Raw genomic sequence first — 26,397 nt, forward strand, 5'->3', positions numbered from 1 at the left:
CTATTCAAAACCTTGCAGTGCATAAGCTTTACCAAAGGCATTAAGGGCTGATTTTTTGCAACCTGGATATAATTCAGCCTCCATCTCCTTAAACAAGTCATCGAACTTGTTGTTGTCGTTGATAGGGTGTTCATTGAAAGAATCAGTAGTGTTAGCAGATTCGTCAAACCCAGGGTCCCCTCTTAACATGTCCGCCAACACATCTGCCATTTCCTCTTCGTCATTTTCAGGAAGTTCAACTGCGGGCTGAGAGAAAGTCTCCCCGTGGAAATACCAGGGGTTGTACGAAGGTTGGATCCCGCTGAGAAATAAATGAACCCTTATAGTTGCAGGTGTGTGAAAATTGACATTCAAACACCGCATGCATGGGCATCGAGCTAATCCGTCAGCGTTCACGTGGTTCGTTGCTACCGCAACGAACTCGTCAACGCCACTTCGAAACTCTGCAGAGCGCCTGCGCCTTCATCCAACTTCGGCGGTGCATCTTCCACTACGAAGTATTTAACAAAAACAATTTAAAAACAAACAAAAAAATGTGCAAGTGTCCTAATCCACCTTCTCACTCCATTACTAAAAGGGTAAAGAACCTATCCCATTCAGGTTTGTAATATACATATAGTGCAATCTACGCTCTTAAGATTATTTCATTTTTGTAAAAATTTCTAAGAAGATTTTCCCCACAGTTCTTATAAGTTAGCAAACTTGTAGTAATTAAGTTTGCCGACTTACAAGAACGTGTAAGAAGACGTTGTACCAAAATATCTACTAATGAAATAATCAAATAAGCAATAGATCATACTATAAGTATAAAACAAGCCCAAACTATCCATGCGGACAAACAGTCCTGGATAATTTGGAGAAGCGTATTTAAGAGTCCTTACTGACTCAGCCTCTCCAAACGGGTCTAAGGTATTTCGTGCATGTGTAAATTTAAAAAAAAAATAAAATTATCACTATGTGATAATACAATTTTACTATCCTATCTTTGGTGTATAACCAAAGAGATCAAGAAAAGATAATAAAAATTTAATTTTATGCTATTTTAATATCTTATGCTCATTTGTACTTACTTTATAATTACACTTACTTTATGCTAATTAGATTAAATTCTTACTATAATTACTTTAAAATTTTATTTTATTTTATTTTTAAATTATAAGTATAAATATTTAAAATTTATAAATATCACTTCATTACATTTTAAATTTTATAATAAACATTAATTTATAACTTTTTATTTAATTTATTTAAAATACCCCCCTCTCACTCTCTTCGTCTCTCTCTCTCTCTGACCGAACTGAAAAAAAAAACATATAGTCCGATGGTCGGACCACATGGTCCGATGGGTCCGACCAATCGGACCCATCGGACCATGTGGTCCGACCATCGGATCATGTGCATTTGTTTTTTTTTTTTGTTCGGTCCGAGAGAGAGAGAGAGAGAGAGAGTTTTGAAAAAAGTGTCATATTTTTTGTAGTGTAAAATGTATTGGTTTTAAAAAAAAAATTGACCATTTTTAAGTATAGAAAATCAAATTTCCCATTACAAATTACAAAATTTTTAATCTTCAAAATATCATTTGCTTTCATTTTCAATTTTGTAATAAATATTCATTTATAATTTTCTATTTTATTTATTAAACTTAAAAATTACAACCTTTTTAAAGTTCATCACTTACTTACTTTTTAAAATTAAACAATAATTAGTAATTACAAATTTTGACATTTATTCAATTAAATTAAAGATTACAAATTTTTTTTTTTTAAAAAAAAAAAATTGATTACCTATTATATTTTATAATATATACTAATTTTTTAATATTATTTATTTAAATTAAAGATTACAAATTTTTTAAAATAAAAAAGAAATTTTGATTACCTATTATATTTTATAATATATATTAATTTAAATTAAAGATTACTAAAACAAATATTTTGATTACCTATTATATTTTTTAATATATACTAATTTATATTTTTCTATTTTATTTATTTAAATTGAATATTATAAAGTTTAAAAATTTCAAATACATTTTTTGGAATACTTTTGACATTTTATGATATACATTATTTTACAAATTTTTATTTAATTTATTTAAATTAAAAATTACATTACATAACTATCTACCAAAATTTGGGCAGCATAACGGCTTAAAAAGCGTAAACCCAAAATTTTCAAAACCTATCAATATAGCACAAACAAACTTTCGATAACAACATATGAAAAATAATAAATCACACCACCGATCAGACTGCAGTATTTTATCACAGAACCTACTTCACTAACATGTATAGGCATACTAACTTATAACAAAACTATTAAATTAATTACTAATATAAAGAAAAAAAAATAAACTCCGAAGCCGGTCAAAAATGACAACAACAAGCAGAGGCGGTGCTTGGCCATCAACGGGACCTAATTTCATAAAAATAAAACTCAATAATTAAAATATCAACACACATATACACACATAAATATATATACATACACTTATACTTAAACTTAAATATATATACACATACACATACATACACACACACATAAACACATACACATATACATATACACACATAAACACCTATATACTCTCACATATTTACATATACTCTCACATAAATATATATACACATATACATATATATATACATACACCCACATACACATACACATATACACATACACATATATACATATATACACCCACATACACATATACATATATATACATACACCCATATACACATATATACATCCACATCCACATACACATACACATACATACATACACATACAGAAATACATATATATACACATATATACACTAATAAACACATTTACACATACACATACACATTTACATAAACTTTTCAAAAAAAAATTAAAAAATACCAGGAGGTGGGGCTTCGGGGTGTGCGGTGGAGGCTACTGCGGCCGGTGGTGGTGCCCGACGAACGGTGGTGAGTGGCTGCCGGCGGTGGGGATTTTTTTCCAAAAAAAAAAACAAATTTTTTTAGAGAAATGAGTGGGATTTTGAGTGAGATTGATAGAGAAGTGAGATTGAGTGAGAATGAGTGAGATTGAAAGAGAGGGATGAAGGAGATGAAGGAGAAATTTTTTGAGAGAAAAAAAAAATTTCTGAAAAAAAAAAAGCAGAAATGGGCTCTGCTCGTCGAAGGGGATATATGAACACTTTTACCGGCGCATTGAATTGCGCCGGTAAAAGTGGTCATATAACCCTAAAACCAAACGCACCGTTTGGCTTAACACTTTTACCGGCGCAGTAATGCGCCGGTAAAAGTAACCCCACCTACCACGCGTTTTATTTCCCCCCAAATTTTCACGAGGGCGGTTAACATTCCCACCAAAATTTGGGAAACTTTTACCGGCGCAATTGTGCGCCGGTAAAAGCCTTACAGAATTGGACATGTGTTCGCGCCATTTGGCGGTTCAGTATTCATCTTTTACCGGCACATTTCATTACGCCGGTAAAAGGTATAGCTGAATCCAATCCCAAATTCAGCATCTCATTAATGCTGACAACTTTTGTCGGCGCAATTGGTCAACTGCGCCGGCAAAAATTGCTTTTCTTATAGTGAGGTAGGACGCTCCTATCCTGCTCTTCGAGAAGTATATGATACCGTAAGTAAGCTTCCTCATGTTTGGCCCTAGGCTCGGGAAGATCTTTTAAAGTCTGTGTGTCTTCAAAAGACTCTAATCATGAAAGTTCGATTGAGCATTTTCCATCTAAATGCCAAGTGCTATGTCTTGTGTACAACACAGATAATATTTACCCAAAGCTTTCAGGACGTGACACGGCCGGTCCGAGAGCTTGCAACCCTTATCAATTTTTCGAAATAAACCAATGGCACGTGTGACTATCTGAGACCTTTTCTATTCCAAGAGTTGTTGTAGTTAATAAGTCACTGGATGTATGCATTGTTAACGTGGCATGTAGGCAGTTCCTTAAATGTGATTACTAGCGTCACGCGCGTGTGGGAGCGTGTCCCTCAAGGGTAGTCATAGTGACAGCTGAATGATTAAAACAACTCTTCTTTTAATGAACACATTACTCAAAGCAAGCAATGATGAACGTCAAGTGTTAGGGCTGAACATTAAATGATAACTTTTTAACTTCTCTGTCATTCGATTGGATGATACTCTTTATTTGAGATAATCAGGGTCGTCCAGTTCAAAGGGTAAGGACATCAATCGATGCATAAGTAAATTTTGAAAGTTTATTTTTCTTCAACCTTAGCAAGTTTCTTCTATCTTCTTAGAACTCAAAGCTCATAAATCTCAACTCACCTTACCCCCTGTTCGACGAAGACTTAGGCCATTCACGTTGTTGCAGCTGGACATTTGGGTAAGCCTTGGACACTTAGGCTTAGAGTCCAACACCCTTCCTTTACCTGCCTTATAATTCTATAACCAAGCCCACAATCTGCTGACCTTTGCATAATCTCGCGTTTGAGGTAGAAATGCTAAATTCAAGCTGGATTCGATACTTATTGCGTGTCAGACTTATAGGACACTTGTTCATAGATGTGCATTGTTAAGATTGTATTGCATGTGTATCTCTATGCCTTTATCTTACAGGTCTTATTCGAATGGGTCGAGTATGGTCATGTTGTAATTCTGAATAAGCTTGTATGACTCCGAGGCTAGAAAATTATTAGACTGACCCACTCCCTTCACTTTTTAATAGGGATAAGAGGTGGATCTTTTTTAGAAGGATACCTCATCCCCTCACGTGCGCCTGCTTAAGGGTTTGTTATTGCATGCCAGGTAACATCCCATGTTAATTATGTCTGTAGGTACCTTCTCAACAATTGAAATGTTAAGTCCTGGAAGGAATCTAGCTCGACAAGCTTTGGGTGCGAAAAAAATTCCCTGGGGAAGAGGAGGAGGCTAGACATCGACTCTCAACAAGCCAACAATCTAGCCCCACTTGACTCGTCACCCTCTGCCCCACAAATATATCAACAATATCTACGCTAGTACCAACCGCAACAACAACCTCCATCACTCGTTTTGGTTGTTGTGCCAGTGGCCTTCCTCTCTTCCTGAGATCCCAACGGTAGGTTTTGAATTTCCCACGAGGACAATTCCCTTGGATTTTGATACTATGCAGAAGAAGATGGATGCTAAAGAAACCTTGAGAAGGTGGCACACAAGGAAGAGAAGAGTATTTTGTGAATGAGGATGACTAGGCTTGTTGCCGTGCAAAGGGTTAAGACATCAGAAGGTCTCTTTGCCACCATCCCTAATGTGCCAATGGTGGATATTGAGGCTCTAGAAAGACGGATCACGCCCAAGGTGGGAAGGGAAGCCGCACCCTTTGCTGCTGAACTTCTCAATCAAGTGGCCAGTAGTACATCCAAGTTGTCCCTAGAGACATGAGCTGTTGGGTTTTATGCCCTAAATAAAACTCAAATTCAATATAATCCGTGTTATTCAATATCAATAAAGAAACATAAGTACTTTTCATTCATTTGTGTATGTTTTGGTTCACCTTATCAATTATTTGTCTATTTAATTTATAAATTCATCCAAACCCTTTTCACATACTTGTTATTGTTTATTGTGTTGTCAGTACAGTGGAAAATAAACATGACTATGTGAATAAAGATTCCTAGATTTATTAGAACACTAGGGTTTTACTGATATGACAATCTACAACAGAGTTTACTTGCATTTGGAGAAATGCTATGTTCTTTCCAGAGCATTGGTTAAAGTAAAGCTTGGGTTGGATGCATGGAGTATGCATCGGAAGGGACCGATAATTAACTTTGACATAGATTTATTAAACTTACCGAAATATCTATTCAATTCAATATCACCTAGTTGATCCTAGATCAAATGATCTTAATCCTGATATGATTAGGCTCAATCTCAAGAGTGTTATTCGTGTTCTTTGATTTGTTAGTTAAGCCTACTTTTGGGTCAGGGTGATACGTACATTTTGGGAACACGGTAGTGAAATTGAGTGGGAGTGCTAACATAAATATGGAATCTATAGCTTCTATCTGGCGAATAGAAAGTAAAAGATGATTTCCTTCGAGCTTGACCAAACAAAAATAAATGGTGGAGTACTCATTTCACTTAGCTGAAATATCATTTATACGGGGTTAAGTGTTTTAAGGATAAAATACACTGTAGGGTGTTACGGTAATTTGATCCCTTTACAGTGTAGATCATCTATATAGAGGATCACTGATCAAATTAGGATTATAACAATGGATAATTAATAGCGTGTCTATATGGTGGAACATATAGAGCGTTCTATATAGCTGAGAGTGCAATTCTAAGTTCTATGCATGGATTCAACGAAGAATTAATAAGTTAGTGAATTTAAGAGGTAAATTCTTGATCTGCTTATTGGAAACTCGGATATATAGGCCCATGATCCCCACACTAGTTGAGACAATACTACTTGTAAGACTCATTTAATTGGTTTTGATTAATCAATTATAATTCTCAAATTAGACTATGTCTATTTGTGAATTTATCACTAAGCAAGGGCGAAACTGTAAAGAAAGAGTTTCTAGGGTATATTTGTTAATTAAGAGACTTTGGTTGGTCTGATTAATAAATATAATAAATGACAATATTATTTAATAATTATTTATAGTTATTAAATAGTTGAAATTGACATTTAAATGGTTGAATTTGAAAAATTGGCGTTTTTAAGAAAATGGGATGGAGAAATGATAAAACAGCAAAATTGAAAAAGTGAGGCCCATATCCACAAGCCATGGCCAGCCACATGCATAGGGTTTATCATTTAATATTTTCATTATTTTAATGACAAGTAATTCAACCCTAACCCTATGTGGTATTCAACCCTAACCACATGCATCTCATTCCTTTCAGAGAAAAACCTGAGCCATCTTTCTAAACCTAGCCGCCACCTCTCTTTCTTCTTCTTCTTTAATTGTTTCGAAATCCCTAAGTGATAGATTAGTGCCCACAAACAGCAAGTGGTACTTCAATCATAGTGTGGAAGATTGTGAAGAATCCAGATTCAACAAAGAAGGACATTCGGGCTCAGATCTTGATAATACTCTGCTAAAGAAAGGATACAAGGGTTAGAGATCTGAGTGGAAGGAGATGTTGGAATTATTTTCCCAGGATCTTAGATCTACTCACAAGTATGTTGATTAACATCCTAAATATGAACTTTTAAAACGATTATAAATAAACATATATAAAGTATGAGAAACCTTACATTGGGTGCAGCGGAATAATATGTCTCCTTCCACTTAGATCTCTAACCCTTGTATCCTTTCTGTCGCAGAGTATTATCAAGATCTGAGCCCGAATGTCCTTCTTCGTTGAATCTGGATTCTTCACAGTCTTCCACACTATGATTGAGGTACCACTTGCTGTGTGTGGGCACTACTCTATCACTTAGGGATTTCGAAACAATCAAAGAAGAAGAAGAAAGAGAGGTGGCGGCTAGGTTTAGAAAGATGGCTCAGGTTTTTCTCTGAAAGGAATGAGATGCATTGTGTTACTTTCCTAAAGCCATTACTTTCTATTTATAGAATACCACATAGGGTTAGGGTTGAATTACTTGACACTAAAATGATGAAATATTAATTGATAAACCCTATGCATGTGGCTGGCCATGGCTTGTGGATATGGGCCTCAACTTTGCAATTTTGCTGTTTTATCATTTCTTCATCCCATTTTTCTCAAAAAATGCCAATTTTCAAATTCAACCATTTTAATGTCAATTTCAACTATTTAATAACTATAATTAATTATTAAATAATATTGTCATTTATTATATTTATTAATTAGACTAACCAAAGTCTCTTATTTAACAAATATACCCTATAAACTCTTTCTTTACAGTTTCGCCCTTAATAAGTGATAAATTCACAAATAGACATAGTCTAACTTGAGAATTATAATTGATTAATCAAAACCAATTAAATTAGTCTTACAAGTATTATTGTCTCAACTAGTGTGGGGACCATGGGCCTATATATCCGAGCTTCCAATAAGCAGATCAAGAATTTACCTCTTAAATTCACTGACTTATTAATTCTTCGTTGAATCCATGCATAGAACTTAGAATTGCACTCTCAGCTATATAGAATGCTCTATATGTTCCACCATATAGACACGCTATTAATTATCCATTGTTATAATCCTAATTTGATCAGTGATCCTCTATATAGATGATCTACACTGTAAAGGGATCAAATTACCGTAACACCCTACAATGTATTTTATCCTTAAAACACTTAACCCCGTATAAATGATATTTCAGCTAAGTTAAATGAGTACTCCACCATTTATTTTTGTTTGGTCAAGCTCTAAGGAAATCATCTTTTACTTTCTATTCGCCAGATAGAAGCTATAGATTCCATATTTATGTTAGCGCTCCCACTCAATTGCACTACCGTGTTCCCAAAATGTACGTATCACCCTGACCCAAAAATAGGCTTAACTAACAAATCAAAGAACACGAATAACACTCTTGAGATTGAACCTAATCATATCAGGATTAAGATCATTTGATCTAGGATCAACTAGGTGATTTTGAATTGAATAGATATTACGGTAAGTTTAATAAATCTATGTCAAAGTCAATATCGGTCCATTCCGATGCATACTCCATGCATCCAACCCAAGCTTTACTTTAACCAATGCTCTGGAAAGAACATAGCATTTCTCCAAATGCAAGTAAACTCTGTTGTAGATTGTCATATCAGTAAAACCCCAGTGTTCTGATAAATCTAGGAATCTTTAATCACATAGTCATGTTTACTTTCCACTGTGCTGACAACACAATAAACAGGATCAAGTATGTGAAAAGGGTTTGGATGAATTTATAAATCAAATAGACAAATAATTGATAAGGTGAACCAAAACATACACAAATGAATGAAAAATACTTCTGTTTCTTTATTGATATTGAATAATTCGGATTACATTGAAATAGAGTTTTATTTAGGGCATAAAACCCAACAGGAGACATATTATTCTGCTGCACCCAATGTAAGGTTTCTTATACTTTTTATGTGTTTACTTAATCGTTTTAGAAGTTCATATTTAGGATGTTAATCAACATACTTGTGAGTAGATCTAAGATCCTGGTAAAATAATTCCAACATGAGCTACTTACATCAGCACCGATGTGTTCACCCTTACCCACGCGACCAATCAGCAAGTTTTGGAGGTAAACTTAAATCCTCACATTCTCATTCTTATTTTCGTGCATTGTTTTTGTTTTCTCATATTTCATTCTTGTGCCAAGCATCTTTCATGGCGGAGAAGGCCGTAAAAGAAGTGGGCACCCTTATCACAGAGCTCGAGCAAGTCAAAACTAAAAATCAATAGTTACAAACTGCCAATAAGGGCTTGCTAGATGAAAATGAGGTTCTGAAGAGAGACCTTGAGGACCTAAAAAAGGAGAAAGACTTGTTGGATATCAATCATGGCCAGCAGGCTCTCCTTCGCCAAGGTGTTTACATGTGGTATTTAAGTGTATAAAACCAAAAACGTATGGTATTTATACCACAAATATCCCTTAATTAAATAATATATTTAAGAAAAGAAAAGATGACATCATATATTTTTAAATGGTTTCGTAATTAAATTTACATAATTCACGAGTTAACATTATTTCTGAATTTTAGTTGTATATACAATTTAGTTTTTTGTTTTGAACAACCTTTACTAAATGACAATATTAATTAGCTCGATCGAATGTTTTATGCATTAGATTTTTGGACATTCCATCCAACATTTGATCTGATCTAATTAGATATTCAAAAATAATATCCAATTTAATATGATCACAATTAAATATCCAATGTTTATTGGTCGATTGTAATTAGATCGGTCGGTTGTCATTGGATTGGATTGATTTATGCACACCGCACACTGTGTCCATATTGACAATACACTGTGTACACATTGACAACCTGATATAGCAGTTTACAATATAAAAAGAGTAATTTGCGACATAACCTCCTTAAGTGGTCAGGTTTTTTCAACTAACCCCCAATTCTAAAATTTTGGTGGTAAAACTCCCTAAACTCGTATTCTGTTAGCAGTTTAACATTTCCATCTATTTTTAGCTTTTAACTGCCATGATGGAATTGTTAGGATTTTATGCCCTAAATAAAACCCATTTCAATGTAATCTGATTTGTTATCAATAGAAGATTAGAATTCATTTATGTTTACATGTATTTTTCATGTTTATGGTTTAATGTGTACAAAATCTGTTAAATCCAGAACATATAGTTATTCACAATTACAGTGATGTCAACACAGTGGAATGAAATTGTGATTATATGCTTCAAAAGATAATGTCCCTGATTCATCAGTGCACTGGATTTACACTGATGTGATAATCAGTGATAAAGTATACTTATACCTTGGATAAGTGTTGTGTTCTTTCCAGGACATTGACAAAGTATGCTAGTTTCAGATGTATGGAGTATACATTGGACTAGGACCGATATTGATCTTGGTAAAGATATTATAATCTTACCATTGTATCTTTCTAAGTCAATATCACTCGTTGATCTTAGATCAAAAGATCTTAATCCTGACATGCTTAGGTTCAATCTCAAGAGTGTTATTTGTGTTCTTTGATTTGTTAGTTAAGCCTACCTTTTGGTCTGGGTGATACGTACATTTTGAGAACATGATAGTACAATTGAGTGGGAGCGCTAAACATAGATATGGAATCTATAGCTTCTATCTGGACATAGAAGTGAAATGATGATTTCCTTCAAGCTTGGCTTAATAGAGATAAATGGAGGAGCTCTTATTTTAGTGATTATATTAGTTTACTGAAATATCATTTATAGGAAGCTAAGTGTTTTAAGGATAAAATACATTGAGGGGTGAAACGGTAAATTTTTCCCTACTCGGTGTAAATCAACGATAGAGGATCTTGTTGGAATTATTTTACCAGGATCTAGATTTACTAACAAGTATGTTTTTAACATCCTAAAAATAAACTTCTAAAACGATATGAATTAAACACATATAAAGTTTCAGAAACCTTACAATGGTTGCAGCGAAATTTAATGTCTCATTCCACTTAGATCTCTAACGCTTGTATCCTGTCTATAGCAGAGTATCACCAAGATTTGAGTCCAAATCTCCTTCTCTTGAAACTTGATTCTTCACAGTCTTACACACTATGATTGAGTACCACTTGATGTGTGTGGGCACTTATCCTAATCACTCTAGGGTTTTGGTTTTGAAGAGAGAAAGAGAGAGAGAGGATTTCAAAATAGGTAGAGAGAAGGTGGCTCAAAATCTTACTGAAGGAAAGAGTTTGCATCATCTTTTCGTTTGAGACCATCACCACCTATTTATAGGAAACCACTTAGGGTTATGTTAAATTTATTTAGCATTAAAATAATAAAAAAAATAAAATGCTAAATTGCTCCCCAAGTGGCCAGCCATGGATAATGGGCCCCACTTTGCTATTTTGCCATTTTTCCAATTATTCATTTTATTTTCTCAAAAATACCATTTTTCCAATTTTACCACTTATATGCCAAATCTAATTATTTAATAATTAAAATCAATGATCCTCTATAGATGATTTACATTGCATGGGGATTAATTTACCGTTACACCCTTCAATGTATTTTATCCTTAAAACACTTAGCCACCTATAAATGATATTTCAGTGAACTAACATAATCACTGAAATGAGTACTCAACCATTTATCTCTGTTTAGCCAAGCTCGAAGGAAATTATCGTTTCAATTCTATATCCAGATAGAAGCTATAGATTCCATATCTATGATTAGCACTCCCACTCAATTGCACTACCATGTTCCCAAAATGTACGTATCACCCTGACAAAAAAGTAGGCTTAACTAACAAATCAAAGAACATGAATAATACTCTTGAGATAGAACCTAACCATGTCAGGATTAAGATCATTTGATCTAAGACCAACTATGTGGTATTGAATTGAATAGATATTACGGTAAATTTATCATATCTAATCCAAGTTCAATATCGGTCCCTTCCAATGCATAATCCATGCATCCAACCCAAGCTTTACTTTAACCAATGCCCTGGAAAGGACATAGCACTTATCCAAGGTGCAAGTAAACTATATTGTAGATTATCATATCAGTTAAATCCTGTGTACTGATAAATCTAGGAATATATTTAATCAGATAATCTAGATTACTTTCCACTATGCTGCCGACACAATAAACAATAATATCAACGTGATAAGGGTCTGGATGAATTTATAAATCAAATAAATTTATAAATGATAACATGAACCAAATGACACATTAAATAAGTGATAAAAATACTTCTCTCTCTTTATTTATAATTGAATTATAAAGATTACATTGAAATAGAGTTTTATTTAGGGCACAAAGCCCAACAAACTCCCACTTGCACTAATATAAAACAATCAGTACATTTCAATTAATCCTAAATTCTGTCGGTGCTTTTCAAATTGCAGTTCCTGCAAAATTTTTGGTGAATGGATCAGCTAGGTTGTCCTCAATGTCCACTTTCTCCACCAGTACATCCCCTCTTGCCACATACTCTCTAATGATGTGATATTTCCTTTCTATGTGTTTGCATCTCTTGTGGCTTCGAGGCTCTTCACTGTTGGCAATGACTCCAGTGTTATCACAAAGCAAAACCAGTGGCTTTTCCATTCTAGGAACAACACCGAGTCCTGTGAAGAACTTTCTAAGCCAAACAAGTTCCTTAGCAGCCTCCGCGACAGCTATGTATTCTGCCTCCATGGTAGAGTCTAAAATTGCAGTTTGTTTGGCACTTCTCCAAACCACGGCTCCACCACCAAGAGTAAACACCATCCCATATGTAGATTTCCTATCATCAAGACATGCCTGAAAATCTGAATCGGTATAGCCTACGGGATTCAAAGCACCACCCTTGTAGACTAATACGAATTGCATTGTACTTTTTAAGTACTTTAGGATATGCTTAACAGCATTCCAATGTTCCTGTCTTGGATTTTTCTGATACCTGCTCACAGTTCCTACTGAATAACAGATGTCAGGTCTAGTGCATAACATTGCATACATTAGACTTCCAACTGCTGAAGCATAAGGAACCCTTCTCATGTCCTCTATCTCTTGAGGATCAGTGGGACACTGTTCCTTAGATAGACGGACACCAAATCTAGAAGGCATTGCTGCCCCTTTGGTGTTTGTGATTGAGAATCTCTCTAAAACCTTATCTATGTAAGTTGTTTGAGAGAGAGCAAGGGATCTGTTCTTTCGGTTTTTGATAATCTGAATACTGAGAACATATGCAGCTTCACCCAAATCCTTCATTTCGAATTGAGTGTCAAGCCATTCCTTGATGTCAATCATTTTCTTGATATTGTTGTCAATAATCAAAATGTCGTCAACATAAAGGACCAGTAAGACTACCACTTGATTTTCCTTGAGTTGGTAAACATAAGGTTCATCTTCATTCTGAAGAAAGTCGTAGGTCTTGATGATTTCATCAAATCTTTTGTTCCAGGAGCAAGAAGCTTGCTTAAGTCCATAAATGGACCTATTGAGTTTGCAAACTTTCTTTTCTTGCCCTAGAAGAACATAGCCTTCTGGTTGCTCCATATAGATGGTTTCTTTAAGAATTCTGTTCAGGAAAGCTGTCTTGACATCCATTTGCCAAATTTCATAATCGAAAGCGGCTGCTATGGAGAGAAGAATTTGGATGGATTTGAGCACGGCGATCGGACTAAAAGTTTCCTCATAGTCCACGCCTTCTCTTTGGGTATAACCCTTGGCGACCAGTCCAGCTTTAAAAGTTTCGACTTCGCCTCCAGCGCCTCTTTTCTTCTTGTAGACCCACTTACATCCAATTGGACGATAGTCATCAGGTGCGTCTACATATTCCCAGACTTTATTCTTTTTCATGGAATCCATTTCTGAATCCATGCCGACTGACCATTGTTTCTGTTCGGGACTTGCCATTGCCTGTTTATAGATTAATGGGTCGTCATCAATACCGTCACCAACGACCATATTGATTTCACCATCCAAGCCATAACGAGATGGTTTAGTAGAAACCCTCCCACTACGACAAGGAGCAGTGACCTTCTAAACAGGAACTTTTGTGGTAGTTCTCTCAGTTGTAACATCTTGTGTTATTTCAACTAAGGGAGTGGGATTATCCTCTACTTGAGTAGAAGAGGATGGAACATCGGAAGAAGTTATACCTGAAAGCATTTCTTCTAACACAACTTTACTTTTTGGCTTGAAGTCTTTAATATAGTCATCTTCAAGGAAGGTAGCATTTGTAGAAACAAACACTTTGTTATCCTTGTGACTGTAAAATAGTCCACCCCTAGTCTCTTTAGAATTTTTGACAAACAAGAAAACTTCAGTTCACGATTCTAGTTTGCCTTCTTTCTTTCTTAAGACATGAGCAGGGCACCCCAAATCCTATAATGGCGTAAACTAGGTGTACGACCATTCCATAGTTCGACGGGTGTCTTAGGAACTGCTTTAGATGGAACAACATTTAGAATGTCGTTTGCCATCTGTATAGCATATCCCCAGAAGGACGTAGATAGAGTTGAATAACTCAGAACAGACCTAACCATTTCTAAAAGTGTGCGATTTCTCCTTTCTGCTACTCCATTTTGCTGTGGAGTGCTAGGGGCAGTATATTGAGATTCAATTCCAAGTTTAATTAAATGATCTTTGAAGGGCATATCCATATACTGTCCACCCCTATTAGTTCGCAAGATTTTTAATGTTTTACCTAATTGGTTTTGCGCCAAAACATGAAACTCTTGAAACTTTTCAAACGTTTCAAATTTCTTTTGTATTAGGTAAATGAAACTATATCTTGAGAAATTGTCAATGAAAGTGACAAAATACTCATAACCACCTCCGACTTTGACATTCAGGGGTCCACAGACATCTGAATGTACTAACCCAAAGGGTTGTTTGACACGCTCTCCCTTTGTAGAGAAAGAACGTTTGGTCATTTTTAGGAAAGATTCATATACTGGTAATTCACCCAAGACAACATTTTTCAATGGATTGTCTTTGGTTAACCTATGAAGTCTTTCATAGCCTATATGACCTAATCGTAAATGCCATAGATAAGTTTTATCATCATTATCGATCTCTTTTCTTTTATAATTTCTAGGTTTAGCAATATTGAAAAGTTCATTGTTAAGTGCGATTTGTATTTTCGGTCTTAAAACATAAAGCCCTTGTTCCATGTGAGCAACACATAATTGAAATCCATTATGAGAAATTGTGCAAACAGAACTCGAAAAATTCAATTTCTAAAATTGTGTTTGTAAACATGAAACACTAATTAAGTTTCTACTAAAATTAGGAATAAACAAAACATTGTCTAAAACTAAAAATTTCTTCTGAAACTTGAGGCGGGCTCTTCCTTTAGCTTGGACCGATACTAACTTGCCATTTCCAACTTTGAGCTTCAACTCCTCTGGATTTAGATAATCTCAAGTTTCAAGCAGCTGCAATGAAGAACAAACATGGTTAGTAGATCCAGAATCAACAATCCAGAAGGATTTGTCATTCTCTAAAACACATGATTCAAAAATAAAAGCATTACCTTCATTCGAATTATTTAGAAGTTTGGGACATCGTTCTTCCTGATGTCCCTTCTCATTACAATTTTGAACAATGAATAGTATTACCATCAATTGTACTTGAAGAAGCAGCATTGTTAGAAGCTTCATCCTTAATTCTTTTCCTCTTACACAAGTCTGCGACTCCGGGGGGTGGCATTGCAATCAAGTTTCGTTCATAAGCTCGCAATTCTGCTTTGGAAGAGTTAAAATTGTTGATCATATAAGATACAACAAATCCATTATACTCAGGAGGAAGACTATTAAGTATGAAGTGAACCCATTGTTCTCTTGATAATTCAATTCCAAGCAAGTTTACTTTTTGGAATTTCAAATTCATCATTAACAAGTGCGAGTTAATGCTCTTTTCAAGGAGCATTTTTACACTATAGAGTTCATTTGCAAAGGCATTTACTAGGAGTGGGTCGGGGTGTGGGTTGTTCATTTTGACACTACAAATATCAATAAACAGAAGTAAATCATTTGGTTCTATAAATTCATACACAAATTCAGAAAATAACAAGTATAACAAATATGTTTATAAAAATACCAAAAATGAAACATATTTTTATTTTCTAAGGTTTTCAACAAACTGATACAGTGTCCCGTTTACGCGAGAGGCAAATCATCATCCATTGAATAGAGTAGTCAACTCATCTAAAATGACAAACATTCTAGCAACCTTCTATTCGATCGAAAAGAGAATCTGATGCTGTCCCGTTTAGGCAAGAGCTAAGGTCATTCCTATTTCATGAGCCTCCACCATTGTTTCATACTTTTGTAAGTCTTACTAATAGTCCCACCATTAGGGTGATCCAAAAATAAAACACTTACTAATAATACTTATCTTTCGAGATTCTACGACGTTAAATTGCTAATGAACGTTCCTCCATTAGGGAGGATTACTCACTAAAACAAGAACTATGTAGAACCAACAATGGAAATTGAATGTCTCTTAATTAAAGCTCATTATTTAGAAAAAATGTATTTTTATTTAATCATTTATTTTAATTATATTTTAATAATGAAAATTATTAATTTAAAGTTGGTCCAAAATTAATTAAAAATTAAATTTTCAACTTTAATTTAATTTTCAATATTTAATTTTCGAAAATTATATATAAATATATAAAATTCGAAAAATAAATAAATTAATTAAAATATAATAAAATAAATATTTAAAAAATATCTAATTTAAGTTGTTCTAAAATAACTAAATTTCCAACTTAAATTAATTTCAAAACAAAAATTTAATTAAATAACAAATTAAGTTACTAACCATTTAATTTGAAAATATTCTATTTTAAGTTGATCCAAAATTAACAAACTTTCAACTTAAAATAATATTCAAAGAATCTTTCAATAACTAATTCCTAGAATTCTTCAACTTAATTATGAATTTTAAAAATATTCAAATTCAAGTTGATTTAAAAATTAGTTATAAATAACTAATTTACAACTTAAAAAAATATTCAATGAAATATTAAATAATTATGCATCAGAAGAATCTAATTAGTTATAATTCTTTATTTAATTAAATACAAGAAAAATACATATAGTTTATTTTGAAAAAGTTTCATTAAACTAAGTGTATTTTTCTTAAATTAATTTCAAAATATTCAAATGAAAAATTAATTTCATATATTTCGAAATTAATGATGTTGCTAATCAATTTTATTAGGTTAAACTAATTTAATTAACCTATAATTATTCAAATTAGGCAAATCGGCCTTCATAGTTGGGGTTGTTCATGTGAGGGAGGGCTGGGTTTAGTATGTCGTACCCACTGCTATGGCCCCCTAACTCTCACACAAGGCCCAAAAGAGAGGAATTTAACCTTAAAATGAATAACTGTTATTAATTGAATAGACCCAAATACTAATTGGGCCTAAATAAAATCTATCAAGATGTGACAATTTTCTTTAGCAACCTAGTCCATTTTAATTACAAAAAATTAAATGGGCTACCAATATACATCTAAGCCAAAAGCAAATATATAGGCTCACACAGGCACACTGATTTGGATGGATCATATCATGTTACTAGGTTTATACACAGATGAAAGAAGAATGTAAAAATTTGTTACAATTGAACCATGGGTTAAAATCAGATCATTGGATCTGTCAACAAGTTAACCATGACAATTTAGATCAAACAATAATAGATTTCATTAAAAATAATTTAATAATTAAACAACATATAAAACACACAAACATGTAACAAGTTGGATAGTTAGATATAGGATTTATTTAAAATTAATTAATTAATTTATTAATTTCGAAAAATAAAAATTCGGAATAAAATAAAAAAATAAATTAAATTAAACCTATAAATTTGAAAAATTAGGTCTCAACTAACCTAAATATCTATTTCAAAAAAAAAAAATGCTAACAACTTTTCAAATTTCATGTTATTTAAAAAATTAAATATTCAATAAAATAAAATGATAAATTAATATCATTTTTCTAATTTTACAATTTAATTTAAATAAAAATAACAAAATTTAAAAATTAGCAGAAATATCTTATTTCAATTTAAAATTTCATGATTAAAATAATCTTATTTTAAATTTCAAATAAGGTCATTTTATTAAAAAAAAAAATAATAATTTAAAATATTAAATATCTGACCTTAAATTTAAAAATAAGATAAAATAATAAAATTTTAAAAAATAAGATAACTAATGAAGCAAAAAGATAGATTTTTAGCTATTTTCAAGCTTCAAATTTCACGAATATCTTAAATTATTTTAAAAAATATTAATTAATTTAATTCTGATTATTAGATTTGAAATATGAAAAATAAAAATATAAATACAAAATTACACATAAATTCAAAATTAATTCCATGAAAAAGCATGAAAAAATGAAGAAAAACGAAAAAAAATTGGGTTTGATGCGGATGGTATGCACTGCATACCATCCACGCGCGCACACTAAGGGGGCAGGCCGAGAAAACTTGGCCAAGGAGGCTGCATGCAGCCTATCCAGCACGCGCATGGCCCATGCTTCAGACAAAACAAGCCCTTTAGATCGAGAAAACTCGGACAGGGCATTGTCCTAAGCGCGTGCAACCGAGGGATCACTCGGATCCGCGCGCGCATGAGGGTGACACCACCCCTATCATTTTTTCAAAACTTCAAAAAATCATACTAATTCAAATTAAATCGAAATTGAGTTTTGTAAAAAAGTGAATTGCTTAATTTTTTCCAAACTATCCAACAAAATAATTCTAGAAAAATATTCAAATTATTTTTTGTAAAAAATTTGCAAACATCAAACAATCATCAAAAAACACATAGATCAACATGAATCACATCCAAATCACACATATATCGTTTTAAGTCCAAATTTCTTGAAAGTAAATCAATTACCATGGCTCTGAGGCTAGTTGTTGGAATTATTTTACCAACATCTAGATTTACTAACAAGTATGCTTTTAACATCCTAAACATGAACTTCTAAAACGATATGAAACAAACACATATAAAGTTTCAGAAACCTTACAGTGGTTGCAGCAGAATTTAATGTCTCCGTCCACTCAGATCTCTAACCCTTGTATCCTATCTGTAGCAGAGTATCACCAAGATCCGAGTCTGAATCTCCTTCTCTTGAAACTAGATTCTTCATAGCCTTACACACTATGATTGAGTACCACTTGATGTGTGTGGGCACTTACTGTAATCATTATAGGGTTTCGGTTTTGAAGAGAGAAAGAGAGAGACGATTTCGAAATAGGTAGAGAGAAGGTGGCTCAAAGTTTTACTGAAGGAAAGAGTTTGCATCATCTTTTCCTTTGAGGCCATCACTACCTTTTTATAGGAAACCACGTAGGGTTAGGTTAGATTTATTTAGCATTAAAATAATGAAAAAGTAAAATGGTAAATTGCACCCCAAGTGGTCGGCCATGGATAATGGGCCCCACTTTGCAATTTTTCTATTTTTCCAATTATTCATCTTATTTTCTCAAAAATGCTATTTTTCTAATTTAACCACTTAAATGCCAAATCTAATTATTTAATAATTAAAATTAATTATTAAATAATATTGTCATTTAATATATTTGTTAATTAGACTTAATAAAGTCTCTTAATTAATAAATAAACTCTAGAATCTCTTTTCTTCACAATTAAGCCCTAGCTTAGTGAAAATTCATAAACTAGACATAGCTTAATTTTATAATTATAATTGATTAATTAAAATCAATTAACTGAGTCTTACAAGTAGTATTGTCTTAACTAGTATGGGGACCATGGGCCTATATATCCGAGATTCCAATAAGCAGATCTAGAATTTACCAAGTACATCCACTAACTTATTAATTCCTCATTGTATCCACCATAGAACTTGGAATTGCACTCTCAGTTATATAAAACGCTCTATGTGTTCCACGATATAAATACGCTATTAGTTATCCATTGTTATAATCCCAATAATCAGTGATCCTCTATAGATGATTTAAATTGCATAGGGATTAATTTACCGTGACACCCTTCAATGTGTTTTATCCTTAAAACACTTAGCCACCTATAAATGATATTTCAGTGAACTAACATAATCACTGAAATGAGTACTCAACCATTTATCTCTGTTTAGCCAAGCTCGAAGGAAATCATCATTTCACTTCTATGTCTAGATAGAAGCTATAGATTCCATATCTATGATTAGCGCTCCCACTCAATTGCACTACCATGTTCCCAAAATGTACGTATCACCCTGACAAAAAAGTAGGCTTAACTGACAAATCAAAGAACATGAATAATACTCTTGAGATCGAACCTAACCATGTCAGGATTAAGATCATTTGATCTAGGATCAACTAGGTGATATTGAATTGAATAGATATTACAGTAAATTTATCATATCTAATCCAAGTTCAATATTGGTCCCTTCCAATGCATACTCCATGCATCCAACCCAAGCTTTACTTTAACCAATGCCCTGGAAAGGACATAACACTTATCCAAGGTGCAAGTAAACTATGTTGTAGATTATCATATCAGTTAAACCCTGTGTACTGATAAATCTAGGAATATTTTTAATCACATAATCTTGATTACTTTCCATTGTGCTGGCGACATAATAAACAAGAATATCAATGTGATAAGGGTCTGGATGAATTTATAAATCAAATAAACATATAAATGATAACATGAACCAAATGACACATTAAATAAGCGATGAAAGTACTTCTCTCTCTTTATTGATATTTGAATGATAAAGATTACATTGAAATAGAGTTTTATTTAGGGCACAAAGCCCAACAGATCTTTGATTATTGGGATTAGAACGATGGTTAAATGTTTATAGCGTATCTATATCGTGGAACATATAGAGCATTCTATATAACTGAGAGTGTAATTCCAAGTTCTGGGTGGATGCAATAAGCAATTAATAAGTTAGGGAATTTATTTGGTAAATTCTAGATCTTCTTATTGGAAGCTCGGTTGTATAGGCCCATGGTCTTCATACTAGTTGAGACAATACTGCTTGTAAGACTTAGTTAATTGATTTTAATTAATCAATTATAATTCTAAAATTATGTTATGTCTAGTTTATGAATTTTCACTAAGGTAGGGCTTAATTGTGAAGAAAAGAGATTCTAGGGTTTAATATACTTATTTAGTACCTTGTGTTTTTACGAAAAACATATTTGGTACCTTATGTTTTGCAATAATACTTACTTGGTACCTCATATTTTTAAATTGTACATATTTGGTACCTTAAAATAAAATTTAATCAATACAATTTTATTAATTTAACCAAACAATTCTGAGTTATATGTAATCAAATAAATAAATTAAAATTTAGAATTCATAAAATTTTAGACTATTGATAGTATTGATAAAATTTTATCAAAAAAATTTGAATTTAGGGTACCAAATAAGTATAATTTTAAAATACAGGATACCAAATAAGCATTATTAAAAATATAGGGTACCAAACTTGTATTTAGATAAAACACAGGGTACCAAATGTGTAGACACCCTTTGTTAATTAAGAGACTTTATTAAGTCTAATTAATAAATATGTGAAATGACAATTTTATTTGATAATTAATTTTAATTATTAAATAAATAGTTTTGGCATTTAAATGGTTGAATTGGAAAAAATGGTATTTTTGAGAAAAATAAGATAAATAGTTGAAAAATGGAAAAATTACAAAGTGGGGGCCCACATCCATGGCCAACCACTTATGGCTTATTTTACCATTTATTTTATTATTTTTTAATGCCAAATTATTCAAACATAAACCTAGTTGGATTCTTATAAATAGATAGTGATGGCCTCAAATTAAAAGATGATGAACACACTTATCTTCACTCAAAATTATGAGCCATCTTCTCTATGCCATTTGAATCCTTCATCTCTCTTTCTCTCTTCAATATTTTGAACCCTATAGTGATAGAGTAAGTGCCCACACACATCAAGTGGTACTCAATCATAGTGTGTAAGACTATGAAGAATCCAATTCAAGAGAAGAAGAATCGGGCTCAGATCTTGGTGATACTCTGCTACAAAAAGGATACAAGGGTTAGAGATCTGAGCGGAAGGAGTCATTTAATTCCGCTGCACCCAATGTAAGGTTTCTCAAACTTTATATGTGTTTAAATTACATTGTTTTAGAAATTGATATTTAGGATGTTAAACAACATACATGGTAGTAAATCTAGATCCTCGTAAAACATATTCCAACATGAATGTCTACGTGGACACAGTGTACACGTGACACAATTTTATTGGTCCACGTAAATAAATATTTAAAAAAATAATTTTTTTAAAAATAATTAGAAATTAGTAAAATAAATAAATTTTGAAATAAAAAAATAAAACAAATTATAAATTAAAAATCAAAACAAAAAAAAACATAAAACCAAATTAAAAAAAAAAACCCTAACGTAAACCTAAAACACATTTCTTTCACCCTCTCTCTCTTACCGGACCCCAACCCCAAAACCCCTTCTGCTCCTCTCCAAACCAGGTACACCGCTGCCGACCGCCTCATAACAGTCAGAGATGTCCACGGCGACCTCGAAACCCCTTCTGCTCCTCTCAGCCGAAACCCCAACCCCGAAACTCCTTCTGCTCCTCTCAACCGCATCTCCCACTCACTTCCTCTGTTCATTATCGCACAACCACAGCTCAGCCATTCTCCGACCACCCCAAGCCAAACCACCCTCTGAATCAAACCCCACGACCCAATCCCAACCCGATTTCTTTTTTTTTTTTCTTTCTCTCTCTCTCTCTCTCTCTCTCATTTTTCTTTCTTTCTCACTCTGCGTTTAGCTCAGTCCAAGAAGAACAAGAGAAGAAGGAGGTGCGATTGGAGGTGTGAATAGAAGAAGATAGAAGAAGAAGAAAAAGAAGAAGGAGGAGGAGGCGTCAGGGAATGTGATAGGGAATTAGGATTTTTTTTTTTTGAAAAAGAATTTTTTTATTTTTTATTTTTAAAATAATTAATATTTTTTTTAATTTTTTTAAATATTTATTTACGTAGACCAATAAAATTGTGCCACGTAGATATTCCACCATGACAGTTAACAACTAAAAATAGATTGAAATGTTAAACTGCTAACAGAACACGAGTTTGGGGGGTTTTACCACCAAAAATTTAGAATTAGGAGTTAGTTGCAAAAATCTCACTTAAGGAGGTTATGCCGCAAATTACTCATAATAAAAAAAATATAAAAATGGTAAACTCCTAACAAATTTGGAAGATTTTATCGCAAAAAAAAAAAATTGAAAATTAATTAATAGGGAGTCGAAATTTTTGAGAGTTTTACCTTCTTTATTTAATTACATATAAATAAAAATAGCATGGTTAATCTAATAAATTTTAGTTTAAGGTAACAATTTTAAAATATAAGGTACTTCATGAGTATTATTAAGAACACATGACATATTAAACTTGTATTTTGGTCAAACTCGGTACGAACTGTCGTTTGGTTGGAAGTAATGAAATAGAATGGAATGAAAATGAAACAATTTTCATTTTGAAATGGAAGGAAAGACCATTCCAATTCATGATGAGAAAAAATTTAATAATTTTTTTATCAATTTTTTTTTTATACATTTTAAATTTTATTCCATTCCATTCCTATGCTTATTCCTATTCCTATTCTCATTCTTTTCATTTCTCCCAACCAAACACCACCTAATTATGTTATTATTATCCATTATAAATTATATTTTTATTGAGATTCACCTTGTTTCTAAACTCTCTTAAAATAAAATTACAAGCTATAATTTATTAATTTCTATTAAGTATGAAATTACACATTAACTAAGAATGTAGTGAAATCTTAGTACATGTTTCTTTATTTTTTATTTTTTTTACAGGAAAATTTTAATGTATTATTATTTTTTTTTTTTTGAGCTTTTTTATTTTTATATTTTAAAATAATTTTTTTTTATATATTTTTTCAAAATTCTATATAAAAATTATTAATTCAATTAACAGCAACTTAATTTGTATAACAATTCACATATAAACAGTTATTGCTATTAAAGAGTAGTAGCAGTAAGACATAAATTGACTTAAATCATTCAAAATTATATTATGAAAATTTAAAATTATAAGAAAATTAAAGAAAAGTGCCAAGAAATTCTTCCCGATAAAGAAAAAAAAAAAATAAAGAAAAGATCTCAAATCCGTTTCGAAAATAATAAATAAATCTCAAACATTATCCTCAAGAATAGGAGTGCCAAGAAATTCTTCCAATAATCATAAATCCCGAACATTATCCTCAAGAATAGGAAGCCAAGTACATAAAAGTCTCCCCAAAAACAGAAATCGTTCGTCCATGAAAGCAACGGGAAAAAGGGAAATGTCATATATTAATGAAACTTGTTTTGTTGGAGTCGGATCTGTAAGATTCTAGGGATTCAAAAGAGTATCCATACCCGATTCCTTGACCGTACCCGAATCCAATTCCAACACCACAGCCGACTCCGACGCCGAAGACAAGCTTCAAGTGGTTCCAGGGCCAGCCGCCGAAGCCGAGTCCGCCGACCAAACCGAACCCGAGTCCGGCGCCGCACCCAATACCAGCTCCGCCACCGGGACCCGCAAGAGTTTCATCGGCCTTACGCTTTGTGCGGTTGAGAAATTCGGAGATCGGTAATAGTGGATCTTCCTTACTATTCTTATTGTTATTCCACTTCCACAAGGAGGAGGACGCATCTTCCTTGTACTTTTTGGAGTTGGTTTTCATGGTCACACTCACTTTCTTATCCCATTTTTTCTTTTCTTTTTATATTGTTAATTTCCACAATTTTTACTTTTTGATCTTCGGAAAATATATAAAATAAGATAAAAAATAAGTTTTTTTTTTTGTTTGTGTTTTTTTTTTTTTTATACAAACAAAGAAATAAGTTTACTTTAATTAACGGAATTTTATGTAAACTAGATAGATGTTATGTATCTTAATTTTATTTTAGTTTTTAATTTTTTTTAATACTATAATTTTAAAATTAATAATATTCAATGTAATGATATAATCATTGAAATTTGAAAGTATAATAGTAATTTAAATAAAAACAAAAATTACTATTATACTTTGTAATAGTAATTAAAAAAATTATTATTCGTCCTAAATTTATCTTCGTAATTAATGAAAATGCGGTTAAACTATCAAAACATTCAAATTTAATTTAAAATTTAACTAATTCTAAATATCAAAATTTAAAAATATTTTTTAATAAAAAAATAAATAATATGAATAAATTTATTATTAATTGCAACACTTTATGTGGATTAATTATATTTAGGTTTAACTAAATGGATGTCTACCTTTTAAGTGACAACATCTAATAATTTGTTATTTTTTTTATTTAAAAAAAAAGTCACCCAATAATTTTTTATAAACCAAGAATTATGTTATATAACTACATTTTATATAGAATAGATATAAATATAGTGTGCTTTTCTTATTTACATACAAATTGTGTTATATTTTGAAAAAAAAGAAGATTTTGTAATATTTTTGTAAATGTAAAAATTATGTTATTTTTGGTATAAAGAATAATTTGTAATATATTTACATAAGTAAAAATTATATTATATTTTATAAAAAATAATTTTGTGATAAACTTGTATCTATTTTTAGCTTACAAAATTTAATGTTTTTTAAAATATATAAAAAAAATAATCACTTTACAATTAATTATATCATTATTATTTTACATTTTATTATGTAAAATAATAATAATAAAAATATAAATAGTCCATCAAACTAAGTTATAATTTCTTTCAAAAAAAAAAAAATAAGTTATAACTAAATATATTAATAAAATAATAAAAGTGACATAGAAGTAAGTATATAATGATAAAAATTTTACATTATAGCAAAAATTGTATTTTGTTATACCATCTCCAATAAAAAATGTAAAAGTTGAGCTATATTTAACACAAAAAATAGTTTTGTGATATCTTTGAATCAACTTTACTTTTGTGCTGCAATGTATAGTTGTAAATTTCGATTCAAAATTTACTATGCATGTAATGTTCACTTAATAATTTATTAAATAATAATAATTCAAGTTATTTAATGTAAAAGTGCATATTAATTAAAATTATGTCTTGTCGTATGACATTGTCTGAGCTTTTCTCTTTGTGTTAGTGAGCGACTCTTTGCTTGTTTTTTGGCAAAAATTTATCTCTATGAATCCTAGATAAAGAGGCGGTACTAGTATGGAACCACAGTTTGTGAGTGATAATATTGGTGAGGATGAAGATGTTGTTATACGATACAATGATAATGTAGATGATCTTTCTAAGATAGACGAC

The 26,397-nt window shown here is 32.0% G+C and overlaps 1 protein-coding gene across 1 annotated transcript; it reads right to left on the minus strand.

Annotated features, from left to right (window-relative positions):
* On the minus strand, positions 1-24,823 carry LOC133031433 (uncharacterized). Its single transcript, XM_061104931.1, has 5 exons — positions 24,513-24,823; positions 22,548-22,726; positions 15,679-15,801; positions 412-490; positions 1-301 (listed from the first exon to the last, which is right to left on the minus strand). Exons 1-5 carry the CDS (start codon positions 24,821-24,823, stop codon positions 1-3), a joined length of 993 nt encoding a protein of 330 aa, XP_060960914.1.
* Positions 24,824-26,397: the final 1,574 nt, after the last annotated feature.

The sequence above is a fragment of the Cannabis sativa genome, chromosome 9 (genome assembly GCF_029168945.1).
Source record: "Cannabis sativa cultivar Pink pepper isolate KNU-18-1 chromosome 9, ASM2916894v1, whole genome shotgun sequence".
NCBI lineage: Eukaryota > Viridiplantae > Streptophyta > Magnoliopsida > Rosales > Cannabaceae > Cannabis > Cannabis sativa.

Coding starts and splice junctions, on each gene's coding strand:
- LOC133031433 (XM_061104931.1), bottom strand. CDS start 24,823: ATGAAAACCAACTCCAAAAAGTACAAGGAAGATGCGTCCTCCTCCTTG. Junction 15,802..22,547: donor GGTTTTGGGGTTGGGGTCCG/GTAAGAGAGAGA, acceptor CTTCCAAAGCAG/AATTGCGAGCTTATGAACGA. Junction 491..15,678: donor TTCTTCAAGTACAATTGATG/GTAATACTATTC, acceptor AATACTTCGTAG/TGGAAGATGCACCGCCGAAG.